The 16,707-nt window shown below is 32.8% G+C and overlaps 3 protein-coding genes and 1 long non-coding RNA gene across 13 annotated transcripts; 2 read left to right on the top strand and 2 right to left on the bottom strand.

Annotated features, from left to right (window-relative positions):
- The first annotated feature begins 4,303 nt into the window (after positions 1 to 4,303).
- Positions 4,304 to 6,389, top strand: LOC103838848 (dehydrogenase/reductase SDR family member 12). Its single transcript, XM_009115303.3, has 10 exons — positions 4,304 to 4,538; positions 4,639 to 4,700; positions 4,778 to 4,897; positions 4,989 to 5,088; positions 5,166 to 5,246; positions 5,338 to 5,387; positions 5,476 to 5,626; positions 5,720 to 5,776; positions 5,872 to 5,993; positions 6,078 to 6,389. Exons 1-10 carry the CDS (start codon positions 4,524 to 4,526, stop codon positions 6,286 to 6,288), a joined length of 969 nt encoding a protein of 322 aa, XP_009113551.1. The 5' UTR covers positions 4,304 to 4,523; the 3' UTR covers positions 6,289 to 6,389.
- Positions 6,367 to 9,646, bottom strand: LOC103838849 (probable choline kinase 3). 2 transcript variants are annotated; one of them, XM_009115305.2, is made up of 8 exons: positions 9,450 to 9,646; positions 8,978 to 9,331; positions 7,594 to 7,715; positions 7,308 to 7,509; positions 7,022 to 7,139; positions 6,894 to 6,941; positions 6,713 to 6,813; positions 6,367 to 6,634 (listed from the first exon to the last, which is right to left on the bottom strand). In XM_009115305.2, exons 2-8 carry the CDS (start codon positions 9,329 to 9,331, stop codon positions 6,524 to 6,526), a joined length of 1,056 nt encoding a protein of 351 aa, XP_009113553.1. In that variant the 5' UTR covers positions 9,450 to 9,646; the 3' UTR covers positions 6,367 to 6,523. The 2 variants fall into 2 exon arrangements, with proteins under 2 accessions (XP_009113553.1, XP_009113552.1); XM_009115304.2 differs by having other exon boundaries at positions 8,978 to 9,337; positions 9,450 to 9,644.
- Positions 9,647 to 9,883: 237 nt separating this feature from the next.
- On the top strand, positions 9,884 to 14,973 carry LOC103838847. Of its 9 annotated transcripts, none has more exons than XR_004451406.1 (7): positions 9,884 to 11,682; positions 11,762 to 11,822; positions 11,903 to 11,987; positions 12,062 to 12,607; positions 12,697 to 12,738; positions 12,912 to 12,993; positions 13,380 to 13,586. It is a non-coding gene; the product is annotated as an uncharacterized LOC103838847 (long non-coding RNA). The 9 variants fall into 9 exon arrangements; XR_004451405.1 differs by having other exon boundaries at positions 11,753 to 11,822; XR_004451402.1 differs by having other exon boundaries at positions 9,884 to 11,822.
- On the bottom strand, positions 12,700 to 13,570 carry LOC103838872. The gene is made up of 3 exons (XM_033280057.1): positions 13,252 to 13,570; positions 13,073 to 13,172; positions 12,700 to 12,968 (listed from the first exon to the last, which is right to left on the bottom strand). The coding sequence occupies exons 1-3, from the start codon at positions 13,523 to 13,525 to the stop codon at positions 12,815 to 12,817; spliced, it is 528 nt and encodes a 175-aa protein (XP_033135948.1). The 5' UTR covers positions 13,526 to 13,570; the 3' UTR covers positions 12,700 to 12,814.
- Positions 14,974 to 16,707: the final 1,734 nt, after the last annotated feature.

The raw sequence follows: 16,707 nt of genomic DNA, 5'->3' as shown, positions 1-16,707 counted from the left end.
TTAAGAGATTTTTATAATGTAGTTAGTCAAAAATATTTTTTACCATTGTAATATAAAAACCTCTGGATATTCAATCAATATACAATTTTTAACTTACCAGACGTCCACCCGTAAATTAACAACATCAATAATTATATTTTTCTTACAAGTTTGTTTAATAAAAAATTGCTTACAAATATCAGACATTCTACTACACAATTAACAAATATGCATAGTCGGTTTGTGTTAACAGTGGGACCATTGATACAATTTGTGAAGATTATTTGTGTTCTTTTGTTGTCGATGTTTTTTGTCAGGTTAAAGTTAATTTGTTTTTTCCTCCTTTTTTGGTTTTCATTTGGTTTTTAAAGCGAGCTTTGTAGTTTTTTGGTGGAGAGTGTTCTCTATTGAAATATTTTCTACATGTTTGTAGAACTTTCTTGGAATTTGACATATTTTGTTTAATAAAACCATAATATGAATTATAGATTCATTTAAGAAAATATATACGAAGCCGGAATACCACTTAGGCCTAGGCAAATTATCCGGATCCGAATATCCGAACCGGTATTTGCCCGAAAAACCGGGTCTCGGATCGGGTTCGGTTCTAGAAAAATACCCGATCAGATGAGAGTTTAAAAGTGGTCGGGTATCGGTTCGGATACGGGTTAAATCCGAGATCAATTCGGGTAACCGAGTAGACCCGAGTAAGGTTTGGTTAATGTAACCACTAACCCTATTCAATAGCCCTAGATAATGCAAATAACCACGCCTCCCTCCACGCCTTATGCAATTTGCGATTTCCAAAATCAAAACTTCTCTTGATTATCGTATAAGGCGTTTCTTCTTCCGAACTTTTGCGATTTCTGAAACCCTACTGTTGCTCCCTTCATATGCGTATAAAAGGAGATGAATATCCGATACCAATCTCAAATTCATTCTCTCTCGTTTGCTTCTGATTCATCGAGAAACATATCTCAAGTAAGAATCTATTTTTTTTTATCTTTGATCATTGTTTCAGTATTTGGTTATAGTCTTGTGATCGATTTAGTCTAGGACTCTAGTTAATTGATTTGCATGCATGAGTTTGTCGATTTTGTCTATTTGTCTTCTCGGATTTGTTTAGTTAAGGTTTGTAATATTTGTGAGTTTTGATTGTAATTGTTATGATATGGTCTGACATTGAATTTGATTTTTTTTCTTCTTGTAGAACTAGAATTGCTGAATTGAGATTGAAATCGATTTGTATTTATATGTTATGTTATGGTCTGACGTTGAATTTGATTTTTTTTTTCTTCTTGTAGAACTAGAATTGCTGAATTGAGATTGAAATCGATTTGTTTTATAGAGTTGAGATTGAAATCATTTATTTTTAAAACGTTATTTATCTTCTTATTGATATGTGCTTGTAATCCTGTCTTCTCTTATTGATGTTCTTTACTCTTTATTTTATTTTATAGATGGATTCTTCACCATTACCGGAGAACATTGACTGACTCTGAGACAGAGAATGGAGTTGAAGAAACTCAAGAGGAGATAGCACGCCGTGATAGGACAGGCAAGAGGAAGGTTTGTTCAAGAGGTAGCTCTCGTCCAGCTGCAAAGAAGCAGTCAAACACAAGATCAGACGTCTGGGAACACTACACAAGAACAGAGAAAGACCGTGACAGGTGCAGATGCAACCATTGCCAACGTAACTTCGGTTGTGCGTCTTCAAAAGGAACTTCCAACCTTAGGAAGCATCTACTCTCGTGCAAGTCTGGCGTGGAAACAGAGCCAAGCTCTTGGTTCAACTGTGATTACCAATGATGGAGGTCTGACTAATGCAAAAACTTCTGAAGCTGTGTTTAGAGAGGCGAGTAATGACCTGGTAGTGCTGGGTCAATTGCCACTTTCTTTCACTGAAAGTGTTGCTTGGAGACACTTCTGCGACCGGGCTGGTCTCTACAAACCTCATTCCAGAAGGACTGCAACCAAGGACATTGTCCAAATGTATGTGAGAAAGAAGGAGGCTCTGAAGAATTGGTTTAAAGTCAGTAAGCAGAGAGTTTCACTTACCACAGACATTTGGACAACAAATCCTACAGGAGCGAGCTACATGGTGGTTACTGCTCATTTTGTCGATGATAGTTGGCAGCTAAGGAAGCTTATAATCGGGTTTAAGCATGTGTGTGATCACAAAGGCCAGACGATTGCTGATGTTCTTCTAGAGTGTTTGGCTAAATGGGATATAGAGAAGGTGTTCACCATCACGGTTGACAATGCAACAGCTAACACATCTGCCCTTCAAAAGTTTCACAGAGAGTTCATCTTGCTTGGCGATGATTTATTGGTGTTGGATGGCAACTTCATGCATATGCGGTGTGCAGCTCACATTATCAACATGGTTGTGAAAGATGGTTTGCAGGATGTTGATGGGAACGTGGAACCAATACGTAATGCTGTCCAGTATGTGAGGTCTTCTACTCAGAGACAGAAGTCATTTGAGCTTAGAATAGAGACAGGAAAGATGAGTAGAGGCAGTTTACCTTTGGACGTAAAAACAAGGTGGAATTCTACTTATCTCATGCTTCAGAGAGCTATCAAGTTCAAGGTGGCTTTTGATAAAATGGAAAAATAAGACAGGCTCTACAATGACTTTTTTAGCGAAGTTGAGAATGGGAACAAAAGGATTGGAGCGCCTGCTAGTATTGCAATGCAATGGAGAGGTTAGTGAAGTTTCTTATCATCTTCTACAACTCTACATTAGTTGTCTCAGCTTCTACATCCGTCTGTGCTCATAAGTGTTATGGTGAGATAGTCACTATAGAGAGGAATCTGGCACGGCTGAGTCAGAGTTTAGATAAGGAGTTGAAAAGCAAGGCTGATGGCACGAAGGGAAAGTTTGATAAGTATTGGGGTGGCATGAAGAATGTCAACAAGATGATTATTGTTGCTACTATCTTTGATCCCACTAAGAAAATGCAGTTTGCGAAGCTGTGTTTTGAGAAGCTCTATGGCAAAGAAGCACCTGAGGCTAAGGCGATGTATCAGTCAGTTTACACTGTCTTGAGTGATATGTTCAAAGAGTACAGTCTTCGTTTGAGGAGAGAGTCAACTGGTGGACCATCATCACAGTCTACTCAAACCTCGTCATCAAATGGAGTTGATCAAGATCAGGAGTAAGTGTTACGAGAAGACATTGAAGAAGCAATGGATTTGGTTGATGATCTCGATTATGAAAAGATGGATTTTGCTTATACTGCAATGGTTGCTGAGACAGGAGTTGAAGAAGCAATGGATGAGTTAGAGCTATACTTGAAAGAGAAGGTGGAGAATCCCAAAAACTTTCTTGGAACCGAGTATGATGTGTTGTCTTGGTGGAGGCTTAACTGTCAGAAGTATCCGATCTTAGCAGAGATGGCCAAAGATGTATTTGCAATGCAAGTTTCCTCTGTTGCATCTGAGAGTACTTTCAGCACCAATGGTCCACTTATTGATCCATTTAGGAGTTGCTTGACACACTACATGATTGAGGTCTTGATGTGCACAGAGCAATGGATGAAGGATGAAGGATGATATCAATCTAAGTGAGAAACGTGTGACTAATGCTCAAATGCTAGCTGAGGTTGAGCTCCATGACAAGCTAGAGAGAGGTACATTCTCTTCTTCTTTTTTATTGCTTCATGTTTTTATTTTACACTCTCAACCTGTCCTAGAAGAATGTATTCAAGTCGAGGAAGATGGAGATCAAGGGGAAGAAGAAGGTGGTCCGAAAACTGAAGTTATGTTGATGTTGCTTGATGTGTCTTTCTTTAAAGTTTGAACTTGATGTGTTTCTTGTTCTTTGGATGTTATGTTTTTTTCTTGGATGCTATGTTTTTTCACTTTGGAGTTGATGTTATGCTATGTTATTTTTTCACTTTGGAGTTTAAACCTTGGTTTGGTTATATTAAAATGTTTATGTTATGTTTTTTTTTTTTCATTTTGGAGTTTAAAATTTGGTTTGGTTATATTCAGTTTCAAATGCTTATGTTATATATTGTTTTATTGTAACTTTATGTCCTTCTCAGATTTTTTGATATGTTCGGTTCTTTTACAAAATTTTCGGTTCTATTGGATAAAATAGTTTGTTCATACACTAAGAACCGAACTGATTTCGTGATTTTTTGGTTACTTTGGATATAACCAGATCCGATATGTACCAAACCGTAACCGAACCGGATTTTAAAATTATTTGACCGGTACCATTTTCTCTAGAACCGAAATAACCGAAATCCGAAAGATCTGACTCGGACCCAGAGTCGAACCGGTAATCCGAATGCGCAGGCCTAATACCACTAGTAAAATATATTTTTGCAATTTTGAACCATCGAAGTCATTTACTATTTTGTATGGCGAGGCTATCTCTACGTGGCGCAATGTCTACCAGGAAATCTGAATCGACGACTTGACTAAGGATTCACATGACTCGTAACTCCTCCTTGGCACCGTTACTAATCTAACATCTCTCTCTCTCTCTGTGGAACTCTCATCACCTTATCATCTCCCGTAACAAAACCAAAATGTTCCTCTTAAAGGTATGTACTTTATTTCCTTGGATTCACTTATCTCTGTTTGTCCGTTTCTTGTCTAGTGTAGGACTAAATTGTAGCACTTCTGTCTGATTATGATCTGTAGACATGGAGATCAACCGCTTTCGGGATTTATGGCTATATGAATTTCACCAAGAATGGTTTCCTGTAAGTCCAAGAATTTGTCTATTTAACCTAACTGGAGAAAACCATTTTGAATTTCATGTGATTTTGTTTTATGGCAGAGACCATTCAAAGAAGTTCAAACCTGAAGATATGCAGATACAAATCCAAGGAAAGAACTGTGTGGTCACTGGAGCTAACTCTGGTATTGGTTACGCCGCTGCTGAAGGTCTTGCTTCACGGTAAAGCTTTCTCAGTAATTGAAAATGATTTTTGTCACATTAATGTATATAAGGTCTTTCTCTTTTTCTTTTTTTTTTCTTTTTATAATAGTGGAGCAACTGTTTACATGGTGTGTCGGAACAAGGAAAGAGGAGAAGAGGCTCTTTCTAAGATTCAAAACTCTACAGGAAACCAGAATGTCTACCTTGAAGTATGTTCTGAATACTCTGTTCTATGCATACTGGAAGATAACAACTCATTTTAGCTTTGCTTCTTTTTTCTTGTTAGGTTTGTGATTTGTCTTCTGTTAATGATATAAAGTCATTTGCTTCGAGTTTTGCTTCCAAGGATGTTCCGGTTCATGTGCTGGTAATAATGCCTCTCTTTTCTCTTTATTTTTTGTACTGCTGCTTAGAATGAATATTTAGCTAGAGTTTATTTGATTCATTTTGGTTCTTAGGTTAATAACGCCGGTTTGCTTGAGAACAAACGAACGACTACACCTGAAGGGTTGGTCTCTATTATCTTTTCTTGAGCATTCCACAGCTTCATTTTACCCTTGTTTAATATTCCATATTTGGTCTTCTGTTTGTATCAGATTCGAGTTGAACTTCGCGGTGAATGTACTTGGGACATACACAATGACAGAGCTGATGCTTCCACTGTTGGAGAAAGCGTCGCCTGACTCCAAAGTCATCACGGTCTCCTCTGGTGGAATGTACACGTCGCCACTTACAACAGATCTTCAGGTAACCAATCTGACATCCACAACACATTTTGTCTAACAACTGTTTGCATCACTCAACTCTCTCTCTCTCTTTGCGTATGTTTTTTTTCTGCAGTTTAGTGGTGAAAAGTTCGATGGAGTGTTACAATATGCACGGAATAAAAGAATCCAGGTCGGTAAAATCAGAATCTACGTATTAGTGAAAATCTATCGTTTTTTTTTTTTGGTCTGGTTTTCTAAGATTGTGGATGTGGAAATGATTTATAGGTGGCTCTGACAGAAAAATGGGCTGAGAAGTACAAGAACAAAGGCATAGGTTTCTACTCAATGCACCCTGGCTGGGCTGAGACGCCTGGTGTCGCCAGGAGTTTGCCCAGTTTCAAAGAATCGTAAGGAAAAAAAATCTCTTAACAAATATTATTTATTTGATATAAAGCAAAACATCTAAGTTTAATAAATATTTTTTGAATCAGGTTCTCTGGTAAGCTTAGAACGAGCGAAGAAGGGGCAGACACAGTCGTTTGGCTAGCACTTCAGCCTAAAGAGAAGCTGGTCTCTGGTGCATTCTATTTTGATAGAGCAGAAGCACCAAAACATCTGACGCTTGCAGGTACAAGCAAGTCTCATGACCTTATAGACTCTGTCATTGACACATTGCATTCCATGGCAGCTCTTGATCCTTAAAATCTATATCTTCTACATGGTTTTTTTCTCGAGAATAATTTGTGATCGATCTCTGGTAAATATCACAATGGAATAAGATTCAAATATTAAACTTTTCTATTCTTTCCTTGGAAAGTATTATTGTGCTGGATGATTACATAGTATCAGATGAACATAACAAATACACATGGTTTTTAACATTGGCATAGTAGCCATGTTATGGTTCCCATCATGATTTTTTTTTGTGTGTAATATTTTACTTATGAGATGAGTAGAAAGGTAAAAGCTGGTGTTTTCGAAGCCAATACTGTTTGAATCTCTGCTTCGAATACTCGAGATAATTGAAGTCAATCTTGTTCACATAGCCCTGCGCATGTACACAATATCATAAGCCTCTGAAATGCTTTGTAGTTTATCCAAAGAGAGAGTGAGAGAATTAGCTTACAGAGATGATTCCCCATAAACCCCAGAAGAGATGGCTCGCCAATGTATACTTCTCGACATCATCCAAAAGCTGTTCTATGTCTTCCTCTCTTGGTTCTTCACCTGTTTTAAAACCAAGTCTTAAGTCATAGGAAGTAACTTTCTTACTAAATTTTTAAAACTAACGGAATAGGCTTTTTAACCTGAAGAGGCGAGGTAGTTGCAGATGAATCTCCTCCTTTCTTCTTCTCCTGCAACTCCAAACCATGAATTCAAAAAGCCTACATCTAGATGATGGAATTACAAAAGATTCGTTAATTGATCACTGTACCTGGATATAAAGTGTAGTCCAAGATATGAGGAGTGTCAGAATGGTAATTTGCTACCATCTCACAGAAGTGATTTGCTATGTCATAAGCAACTGGATTGTAACTTGCATACTCATAATCCTGTCCAAAACCCCCATTGATTAGACATAGAAACTAAACGATTCAGCTTCATCAATGCATGATGACAATGTTTAGCCTTTGAGTTAATGGTAAGGTTTTTTTTTTTTGTACCATGCTAGAAAAGAAAATGAAAGTGTTTAAAAGAAAAATGTGTATGTAAGACTTTACAATGATAGTGATGGCATTGGTGTCTTCATCAATCATGATGTTACCATACTGCAAATCATTGTGAGAAAAACCTATTTCTTGTTGGTGGTACTCATTGTTCACTTCTTGTTCTAGCAAGTTGATTTCATCTTCAATATTGTCTAGACCAAACTCTTCTGAATGTTCAGCTGAACACAGATTCTTGGCTTGTCCTACCCAAGTCCTGTTATGTTTCCAATGAAAATTACTTTTGTGTGATCTAAACATTTATTGGGAAAAAGGACTAATACGAACTGAAGTTTCTTACCTCATCCTGTCCCAGATGTGAACAGTTTGATCTCCAGGAATGTTTATGCTGTGAAATTTTCTTAGCTTAGTTGCCACTAAAGCTGATATGTTGGGATCACGAAGATCGCTTGCTGATAGGGTCTGATCCAAAGATCAACAAAGAATTTTGGTTATGCATCTAATGGAAACACTGTGGACAACTTTTAAACCCTCATATAACTCAATCGGTATAAAGCTAAACAGGCCATTACTAATTTACTCGGTTGGATTTTACTACAGTTTAAAACGCAGATTAATATGTAAAACCAATTATAAGAGCGGATAAGGTTTGCTACTTTGCTCAATCTAGTTAACCTGGACCAGAATTGTACCAAAACCAAAGGAAGTATAGACCGATATCGGTTTCTTTAATTTCATAAGTGAGAGCGAACCGAAAGAAAAATAGACAGAGTTAAAAACTATCCGAAAACAAATAGAAAATAAAGGAAACAGTCAAACAGCCCATGATTGTATTCGGTTTCAATCCGATTTCAATATTTCATAAACCGAACAAATAGAAAATCAAATAAAGATGCAACCAAAAAAAAAAGATTGGACATTTTCTACACTTTTCACATCTAAACCGGATGAATCTCCTCGGTTTGGAATCATCCGGTTTAAACTCCAACAGCAAGGGTAAACCATTTTATACTAGCGAATCAAATATATTAGCAAGTCGGTTAAACCGAATAGAACCAAGAAAATAAAATTAGATTTGATAATACTAATAATACACGTATCAACCGTATAAATACCATTTCTATAAAACCATATAATATATAGTTAATCAAACCAAATAAACTGAAAATTGATTAGTTAAAATATAGTATTATAGTTATATATAAACTATATAATATAATTGATAATATGAATACGTAAATTAATTTTTACTGTTACATTTTTAATAAAGTCTGATTTTAATAATTTGTTTTCATTTTCAACAATTTAGATAAAATATATTTTCTATATTTTTTGTTGAGAGGTTTGTTTTGCTAAATCTTAATTATTTAATAATATTTTAAATTTTGTTAAAAAATATTTTTATTTTGTTGACATTGAAATATTTTAATTACTTTTAATTTAATTTTACTATTATTTTATTGAAATAGTTCAATATGTTTAAAAATAATAATTAAAAGTACTAAAATGAAAAATAATTATGATTTTTAATAAAACCAAATAAATCAAAAGTCGAAAAACCGAAAATATATAAATCTAACTAAACCATAGTAGTTATAAAATACCAAAAAACTGAATCTAAATCCGAATTGAACACACCCTGGCACTGCTAGTAAATATTGTGGACCAATAAAAGAAACAGGATGTTCATGACTATAAGAATAGAGAAATGGGAAATAAGTTACCCGGGCATGGATAAACTCCTCGACTCTGCCGCCGGCGAAGCGGCCAAGTAGTCTTGGACCGTGGCCATGTCGGGCCACGAACTCAAAAGTCCGAATCTCGTCGTCTCTGTTAAAAAAAAGCTCAACGCCTTCACCATAGACACGAACAAGAAGTTTCCTACATCGAAGATTCGTTTCTTTTCTAGGCCAACTCACCATGAACACTTCGTTAGTCATCGCTCCTTTCATCGGCTTCACTTCAAGACTCTCAAGATCCTCAATTACGTCTCCCCATTTTGTCGAAAGTGTTTGCAGAATCTTCCTTAGCTCGTCTGGTGATGAGCTTGGGATCAATCCAAAGATTCCTATTGCCATCTGGAACTTCAAAAAAAATAAGTCAGGATTAAGAAGTAAGCTATTTAGTATCAACGGACTGACAAATCAAGAAGTCTGTTTAACTAAATGATCAAACTTGGGATGAAACGTAGCTTACCAAGAGAGTTGCAAGGAATCTTGAAACCAGAGAAAGACTTCGAAATAGAGAGAGTGAAAAAAAAAAGATTTTGTTGGAGAGAAGTCTTGGTGTGAAGGAAAGACAAATTGCATGGTGAATGAGAGAGGTGTAGAAAAGGGGTATTTATGGACTTTTGTCTTGACGTTAGAAAGGAAAGATCTATCTCTTTGTCTTGGTGGGTTTGTGTTGAGAAGATCAAGACAAAACCAAAAGAAAAATAAATACTCTCTTTTTTTTCTCACGGAAATAAATACTCTCTCTATTTTATAAAAATATATGCTTTAGAAAAAATAATTTAAAATACATTTTAATATTTTCAAAGTACTTTTTATTAACTTATAATGATTAATTATAAATTTTAAAATATTAATTACATTTCTTAAAAACAAATTCACGATTTTTTCTTAAATTTATTAGTTTAAAATTATAGAAAATAAATAATCATAAAAACTATACATTTATAATTAAAATTTAATATATTTTATTAATATGTATCAAAATCATAAAACATGTATTATTTTAAAACAAATGGAGTATTATTTTATGAAATTGTAAGTATTAAATAATGGCATGAAAATCAAGAAAGAAGTCAAGTTCATTGGTTAAATTAAGAGGAAAGATAAACTTGGACCCATGATTTTGATTCATTTAAAAATTAAGAGGAAAGACAAACTTGGACCCATGATTTTGAATCATCACAGTTACATAGTGAGAAGATGATAAGAACAAAATTTATTATGCATTATTTATCCGGAAAATGGCATTCACATTATAGACATTAGTCACATCGTTGTAGAAGTTGGGCCGAGATAAACCATATAATATATATCATGTTACCATGATTAGAGAATGACATTTCCAAAGAGTACTCTAAAGAACTTTAGAAGGTTTCGCAAATACTTTCAGAAACAGTCAATTCCTCAATTTAATTTGTAACAAAGTTTTCCAAAAAGATAATACTATTAAGAGGTTGGTCATTTTTGTAAATAGGAGTCATACATTCATAATTTTTCTGCCAATGTCATTGTAATTTAACAATATTAACTAGATTTTGATCCGCGCTTTCAAAGCGCGGGATTATCTTATTTTGAAATATATTTTATTTATAACATGTATAACATGTATATTTTTTAATCAGTGTTTTTATGTTATATTTTTAGTAGTGGTTTTATATAATTAGGATGATAAGTAACTATATATAAATATAAAAATATATAATCTTGATGCTAATATAATAGTATAGATGTATACATATATATATATATATATATATATATATATATATATATATATATATATATATATATATATATATATATATATATATATATATATTTATAGTTGAGAGGTTTTGAAAGAGTTCAAATATTAAGTGGGTTTTTTTAATATTATCAGACATATTTTACTATCAAAACTAAAAACTAATTTGGTATCTATAATTTTCCAAATTTGTCATAAGTAAAAACTATAAATGTAATTTTTAAAATTAAAAAAATATAACTTGTTTTGTATAGTTTTGTAGTTTTTTTTCTTTGTTTTGGGTAATAATTATGTATATGAAAGGGTAGCAGTAGATGATTTGTGTTAATTATGTAAAGTTTTTTTAAAGTGTAATTAATATCCTTTTGTCAGATTTGTTTAGTGGGATGTTGAAATTATTTTACAATCTTATTAGTCCACATTGGAAATTAACGCTAAATCTTTTTTGCATATATAAGTCGTCTTAAGACACTATAAGATAGTCAAAAAATATATTAAATATTTTCTTTATGTTGAAATTAAAAAGACAAAAAAATCTGATTCTTTAGTATTATTAAAAAATCAGATAGTGAAAGTAAAAAGACAATAACTCTGCCGACATCTTCATTTTCTCCGTAACTTCTCTCAAATTAGAAAAGCAATCGCTCTCCTCATTGTTTCCGATTCGAAGATCTCCCAAAAAAAACAGAAGGAGTAATCTCATGTCTTGTTCATCTCTGTGTGTTATAAAAGGTAATTATTACAATACATTCTTCGATGATTAAATCTTTGTTATATTTTGTTCTTTGTTTTTAACAATTGAAACCACATGCAATTGACAGAGTAAAAGCTCACAGAGTAAAAGAGAGTTTCGAAAACTTATAGCTTTGGATGATAAGCACTGAGATCTCAGATCTGTTCAGATCTTGTTAAGAACTTGGATCGAAGAGGAAGTGAAAGATCTTAAAAGCATGTAAGTTTTGAAAGCCCGATTCAACTAATCTGTTTTAGTTTAATCTGTTGCTTACTGTTTTTTTTTTAAGGAAACAAAGTGAAACAGAAGCTTTAAAAGTCGGTAGATTCACAGAGGATTTGACCATACCCAATATCTAGGTCAGATTTTTCTTTTATATTTGGCCCATCTCTAATATCATTGATGATCTTAAAAAACATGTTATTGTTTTGTTTTTCAGAGCTGAAGGCAAAATCTTGTGAACAAATATGAGTCTGGGATGGTTGTCGATTGTATCATAAGAAGAGTTGGAAGACAACCAAATGGTAAATATAATATCATCTGTTCTTGAGATTTTTAAATAACAGATATAAAACTGTAACGTTTTGTTTGATTTCAGATTTCTTATCAATGTGAGATTGGAATGATTTCGAAGAGTGTGAAGACGATGTGAATCAATCAAAGACTACAGACTTCATTCTCCTATGAAGGAAAACATGACTTCAATATAAAAGATACGTTATTTTCAGAAAGTTTGTCTTTTTTACATTAACTATAATATATATGCCGATATTCCCTATAAGTTTTTCTTTCATCTATTCATCCACGAAAGTCATATTCAATATTCGGAAAATATCGACTTTAGACTTAATGTTGTTTCCTAATTGAACAGCACAAAGCTGACAGTTGAATAATGATGAAGGCCATGAGGCAAAGTCTATAAAAACCTTGCAGTACACAGATAAGTCTCGGACTATAGGTTTATTTGGTTGATTTAGAAATGAGAAACGGTATATGTTTTACCGTTTAGTGAGTTGACTTAATTAAATATACAATTGATGTACAGGTGGTGCAGTCTGTTGTACACAACATGAGATTTACACAGTAGGTCGAGCAGTCAAAGGTTTAGAGACAGAAATATCCCTTACAAAAATATACTCTCAAAGTTAGTATGATAGACAAATAACTACTGTAAAATAAACAAAAGATCATCCCCTTACATATCTTTAAATGCTTCTGCGTCTGGTATTGCAGGGTTGATGATCATTTGAGAAGCATCAAAGGAGTTAGAGATTTGTACTTCTCCTGTTGTGGATACGATTTAGTAGATTAGATATTATACAGGCTTATGTATATAATAATTGTTATTTTTTTAACGAAATCTATAGAAGTTCAAATATGCACCTCTGAACTTTCCAATTTTTGCAAACCTCAGAAGCAAAGTAACCAAACCATCGTCTTGATTGCAGGCAGAATGGAGAGTGTCGGTTAACTTGCCCCAAATACAGCATGGTATTCTTGAATCACTATCTCACAAGTAAAAAAAGCGAGGTTAGTCAAACTCTATGAAATTGATTATGTCACTCGAAAATAATTGATTGGATTGAATTTAGATGACAGAAAAAATTACTTGATGTCTCTTAGGGTGAACTCTAGTTTTTTACGCTGGTTTCCACCAGCACATTGAATAGTTTCGACAGCACCACAATCCAAAACTTGGCCCAGCACATCTGTTTATAAAACATTGAAAAGTTATTAAATGTAGCAAGTACACAATTTAATTGCAGAAACTATCCATTACGTATTTACCTATTAGGTATTTTTCATCAAGAGTTCCAGATAGAACGCTTTGAAAATCGACCAAATTAAGAGATAAGTCATCATTCATGAAATTGGACCGACTAACGACTGTTGCTTGATTAAATGAAATCTTGTAGATATGGTTTGTTGTGCGATATGCTCCTCCAGCAGGCCTGACTTGGAAGTTTCTGATGTTGCGCCATACTCCAACCAGAAGAAGTCTTCCTTTACTCTCAAAGTAAGTCTTTTTGCAGCTTGCATGAATTTTATGACCCTTGTACATGTTACAATTAAATAAATTAGAAATATTAACATCACTTAATATCAATGCTCAAGTTACACAATTCTTTTAAAAAAACACTATTCTATTGAAAAAGTTTGGATTGCTTACATTCTCATCAGCCAATACGAATTCCATGGTTTCCCCCCCGTGATTGATGTTTTGTGACCAGGAATGTAGAACCTTGACATGAACCATCTTAGTAGTGTGCTTTGGCTTCAAGTCGCTGAGGGCGGTGATTTGTTCAGTAGAATCATTTGCTGTGTTGTTGAGCGCTTTAGAAGCCATTCTTTTGGTTTTGCGGTATGAGTGTTTTAGCAAGAGGCGTGGGTATTTATAATAGGAAGAAGTTATAGGAAGAGTAGATTAGGTTATTTGAAAACTTGTAGGCTACTCTAAATATTTTCGAGATCTTTATCGTTAATAAGTACTAAATGCAGTTACCAGAAATGTTTAAAAATATATTCTGTGAGTAAGTTACACGCAATCTAGATTATAGGAAGATATTTCCGAACTTTGAATGTAGCCTCTGTGTATCTTCATTTTCTAAATTTGGTTATACATTTATTTGCACCATGATTGTAGGCGCTACATACCTTCCACCTTTTTAATCGGAAAATCTTATAGGGAATATTATGTTGTTAAAATTATAGTTATAATAGATATGGTATCGAAACTTTAGGAAAAAACAATCAGTTATTTTAAAATAAACCGTATCTATTAGATATGGGATTGGTTAATTTTTAAAATAATTGAATAAACTAACCATTAGGTTATGTTTTAAAAATAATTATCTGTAAAAAACATGAGAATGCGTATGAATACGTAAGGGTATAAGGTTTGAAAAATATTATTAGTATAAATAAGTCATATTTTTATTTTTATTTGCACACGTGCGTTTGTTGGAAGTTTTTTTTCCTCTTTTAAGCCTTTTCATTTTAGGGTATAGGGTTTGATTTACATTGTTGTTTACCTATATGTTATATTCATCTTGGTTAGTGTTTTTATTTTAGGGTATAGGGTTTGACCAAAAAAAAGTTGATTGTATATGGCGTTTTCATAGTATAGGCCATAGGGCTTGATTATGAATATGAATTTGATGGGCTGAACAATAATTTCTGTTTAGATTTAAAAATTCACCAACTTACTCGGTAGTGGACTTAAATAGGTGTGATGGGCTAAAAAAACAAAGCATTCCGATTGGTCAAATATTTTTTTAAAAAGAAAAAAGCAGTGGCAGTTGGTTGTAAATATATTGAAAAGGCAGGGACAGAATCCTAGGAGGGATTCTGCTTTAATAGTATAGATATCATGATCTTTCCAAACAGTTTTGCTAGTTTATTTTAGGTTTAAAACTTTAAATCCTCCATTTTGACCAAAACAAAATTTGACAAAAAAAAAAACTTTAAATCCTCCATAATACTATAATTCAAGGTTCGATAAACTATTTTGGACAGTGAGACAAAAGAAGGTAACGACTGCATCGGACCTTTTGCTGCTGATTTTCAGACAGATAAGCTTCCTTACTTGTGTCGCAGTTAAAGCGTCTAGTAAACTGCAGAACTCAACTTGTATTCCACTTCCCTAGTAAACAGATCAACATACGACACGTTTTAATATAGAGTTTCTTTAATACAACCACTCGTTTGAACAGGATAACGTTGAGAGTTTTCACATTTCCGTCGTACTCACCTAAACTTCTATATATTTTTCTGTTTATATTTATTTTGATGGAAAAAACACGGTGCCTAATATATACACGAGAAAGGAAACATAATAAGTTTCCAAATGCGATGGTTGTTGACAGAAAGAAAAAAAACCGTGATCATATAAGATTGTATTTTAAGAGTGATGCTCAGTGGAAATACTATCTCCGTTTTGTATTAATTGTCGTTTTAAAATTGAAATTTTGTTTCATTTCAATAGTTATTTTCTACTTTCATTGCATTTTTATTAGTTTTTCCAATTTTACTCTTATTCTCCTATTTCATTAGTTAAGATAATCAAATTAATTAATATACTAATTATGGTAAAATAATAAATTTAATATTTTTAATCTGTATGAAAAACCTTAACTATATATAAACTGAAACGAAGAAAATATATAAAATTTAGATTACCAATGCGTCTTGTTTTGTATAGTTAACTATTCGCCGTATTTTTAACTAACAAAATTTCAGTACTCTTTCCGTTTTATATTAAAAATTATGTAATAAACTAACATATCTTTATTTAATGTGTGATTAATTAAATGAACATGGTTTAAATAAAAGCTTATTGGTTATTCAAAAATGCATTAAATGTACAAAGTTATATTAGAATTGTAGAATCATACTTATTTAAAAAAAATCTAAAATGACACTTATATAAAACTGAGAAAATATAACACAATTACTATTTTTTTTTTTGAAGTTTACGATTGATCTAATCTATACTATTAAAAGAGAATCACTCCTAAAAAATCTATTTAAACAAGGTTGTTGGACCATTTCATTAGACTTAACTATTTATTTGGTCTTAACTTATATTTCTCTAATTTATAAATACTTTACATAATTTAAATGAATTTATTTATTATTCTCTCATAATCTATTATATAATTGCTCTAACAATAAATCCATATGAATATATGATAGATTATTCAAATGTGATCATTACCACATATAATTCTATTAATAGTATAAATGTTTAATGGTTTAGTTATGTTTAATAGGTATATAATTTGTATTTTAAAATTTTAAGTACTCATTTGGTCCTTACTTTGGTTTCTATTTTTACTATACTCGATTATTTATAAAATTCAGCTTAATTTTGAATTTTTTTTCAGTTTGGTACGGTTCAGTGCACTCGGGTAAATGTACTCAAACCTATACATTATCTCTTATATAAGAAGAATTTATTTAGTTTCAAAAATAAATCCGCGCTTAGAAAGCGCGAGTCAAAATCTAGTCTTATATTAAAAATATAAAAATTGAATCTTTTCGAAGCACTTGTTTTTTTTTAACCATGGATATTTTCGGAATATAGGGAATATTTATTTTGTTGAAATGGAGGATCAGCGTCAATAATCCGGAATTTGGAGTTGGTATTTTTGTTGTTGGGGTATAAATATACTTAGATATACGTCCACGTCATGTGAGAATCAAGTCAAAAGAGTTGAAAAATGGAATTGACGTAAGAATTAA

The sequence above is a fragment of the Brassica rapa genome, chromosome A09 (assembly GCF_000309985.2).
Source record: "Brassica rapa cultivar Chiifu-401-42 chromosome A09, CAAS_Brap_v3.01, whole genome shotgun sequence".
NCBI classification, from domain to species: domain Eukaryota; kingdom Viridiplantae; phylum Streptophyta; class Magnoliopsida; order Brassicales; family Brassicaceae; genus Brassica; species Brassica rapa.
Note: the sequence above shows the minus strand (reverse complement) of the source record. Positions and strands in the feature narration are given on the sequence as shown.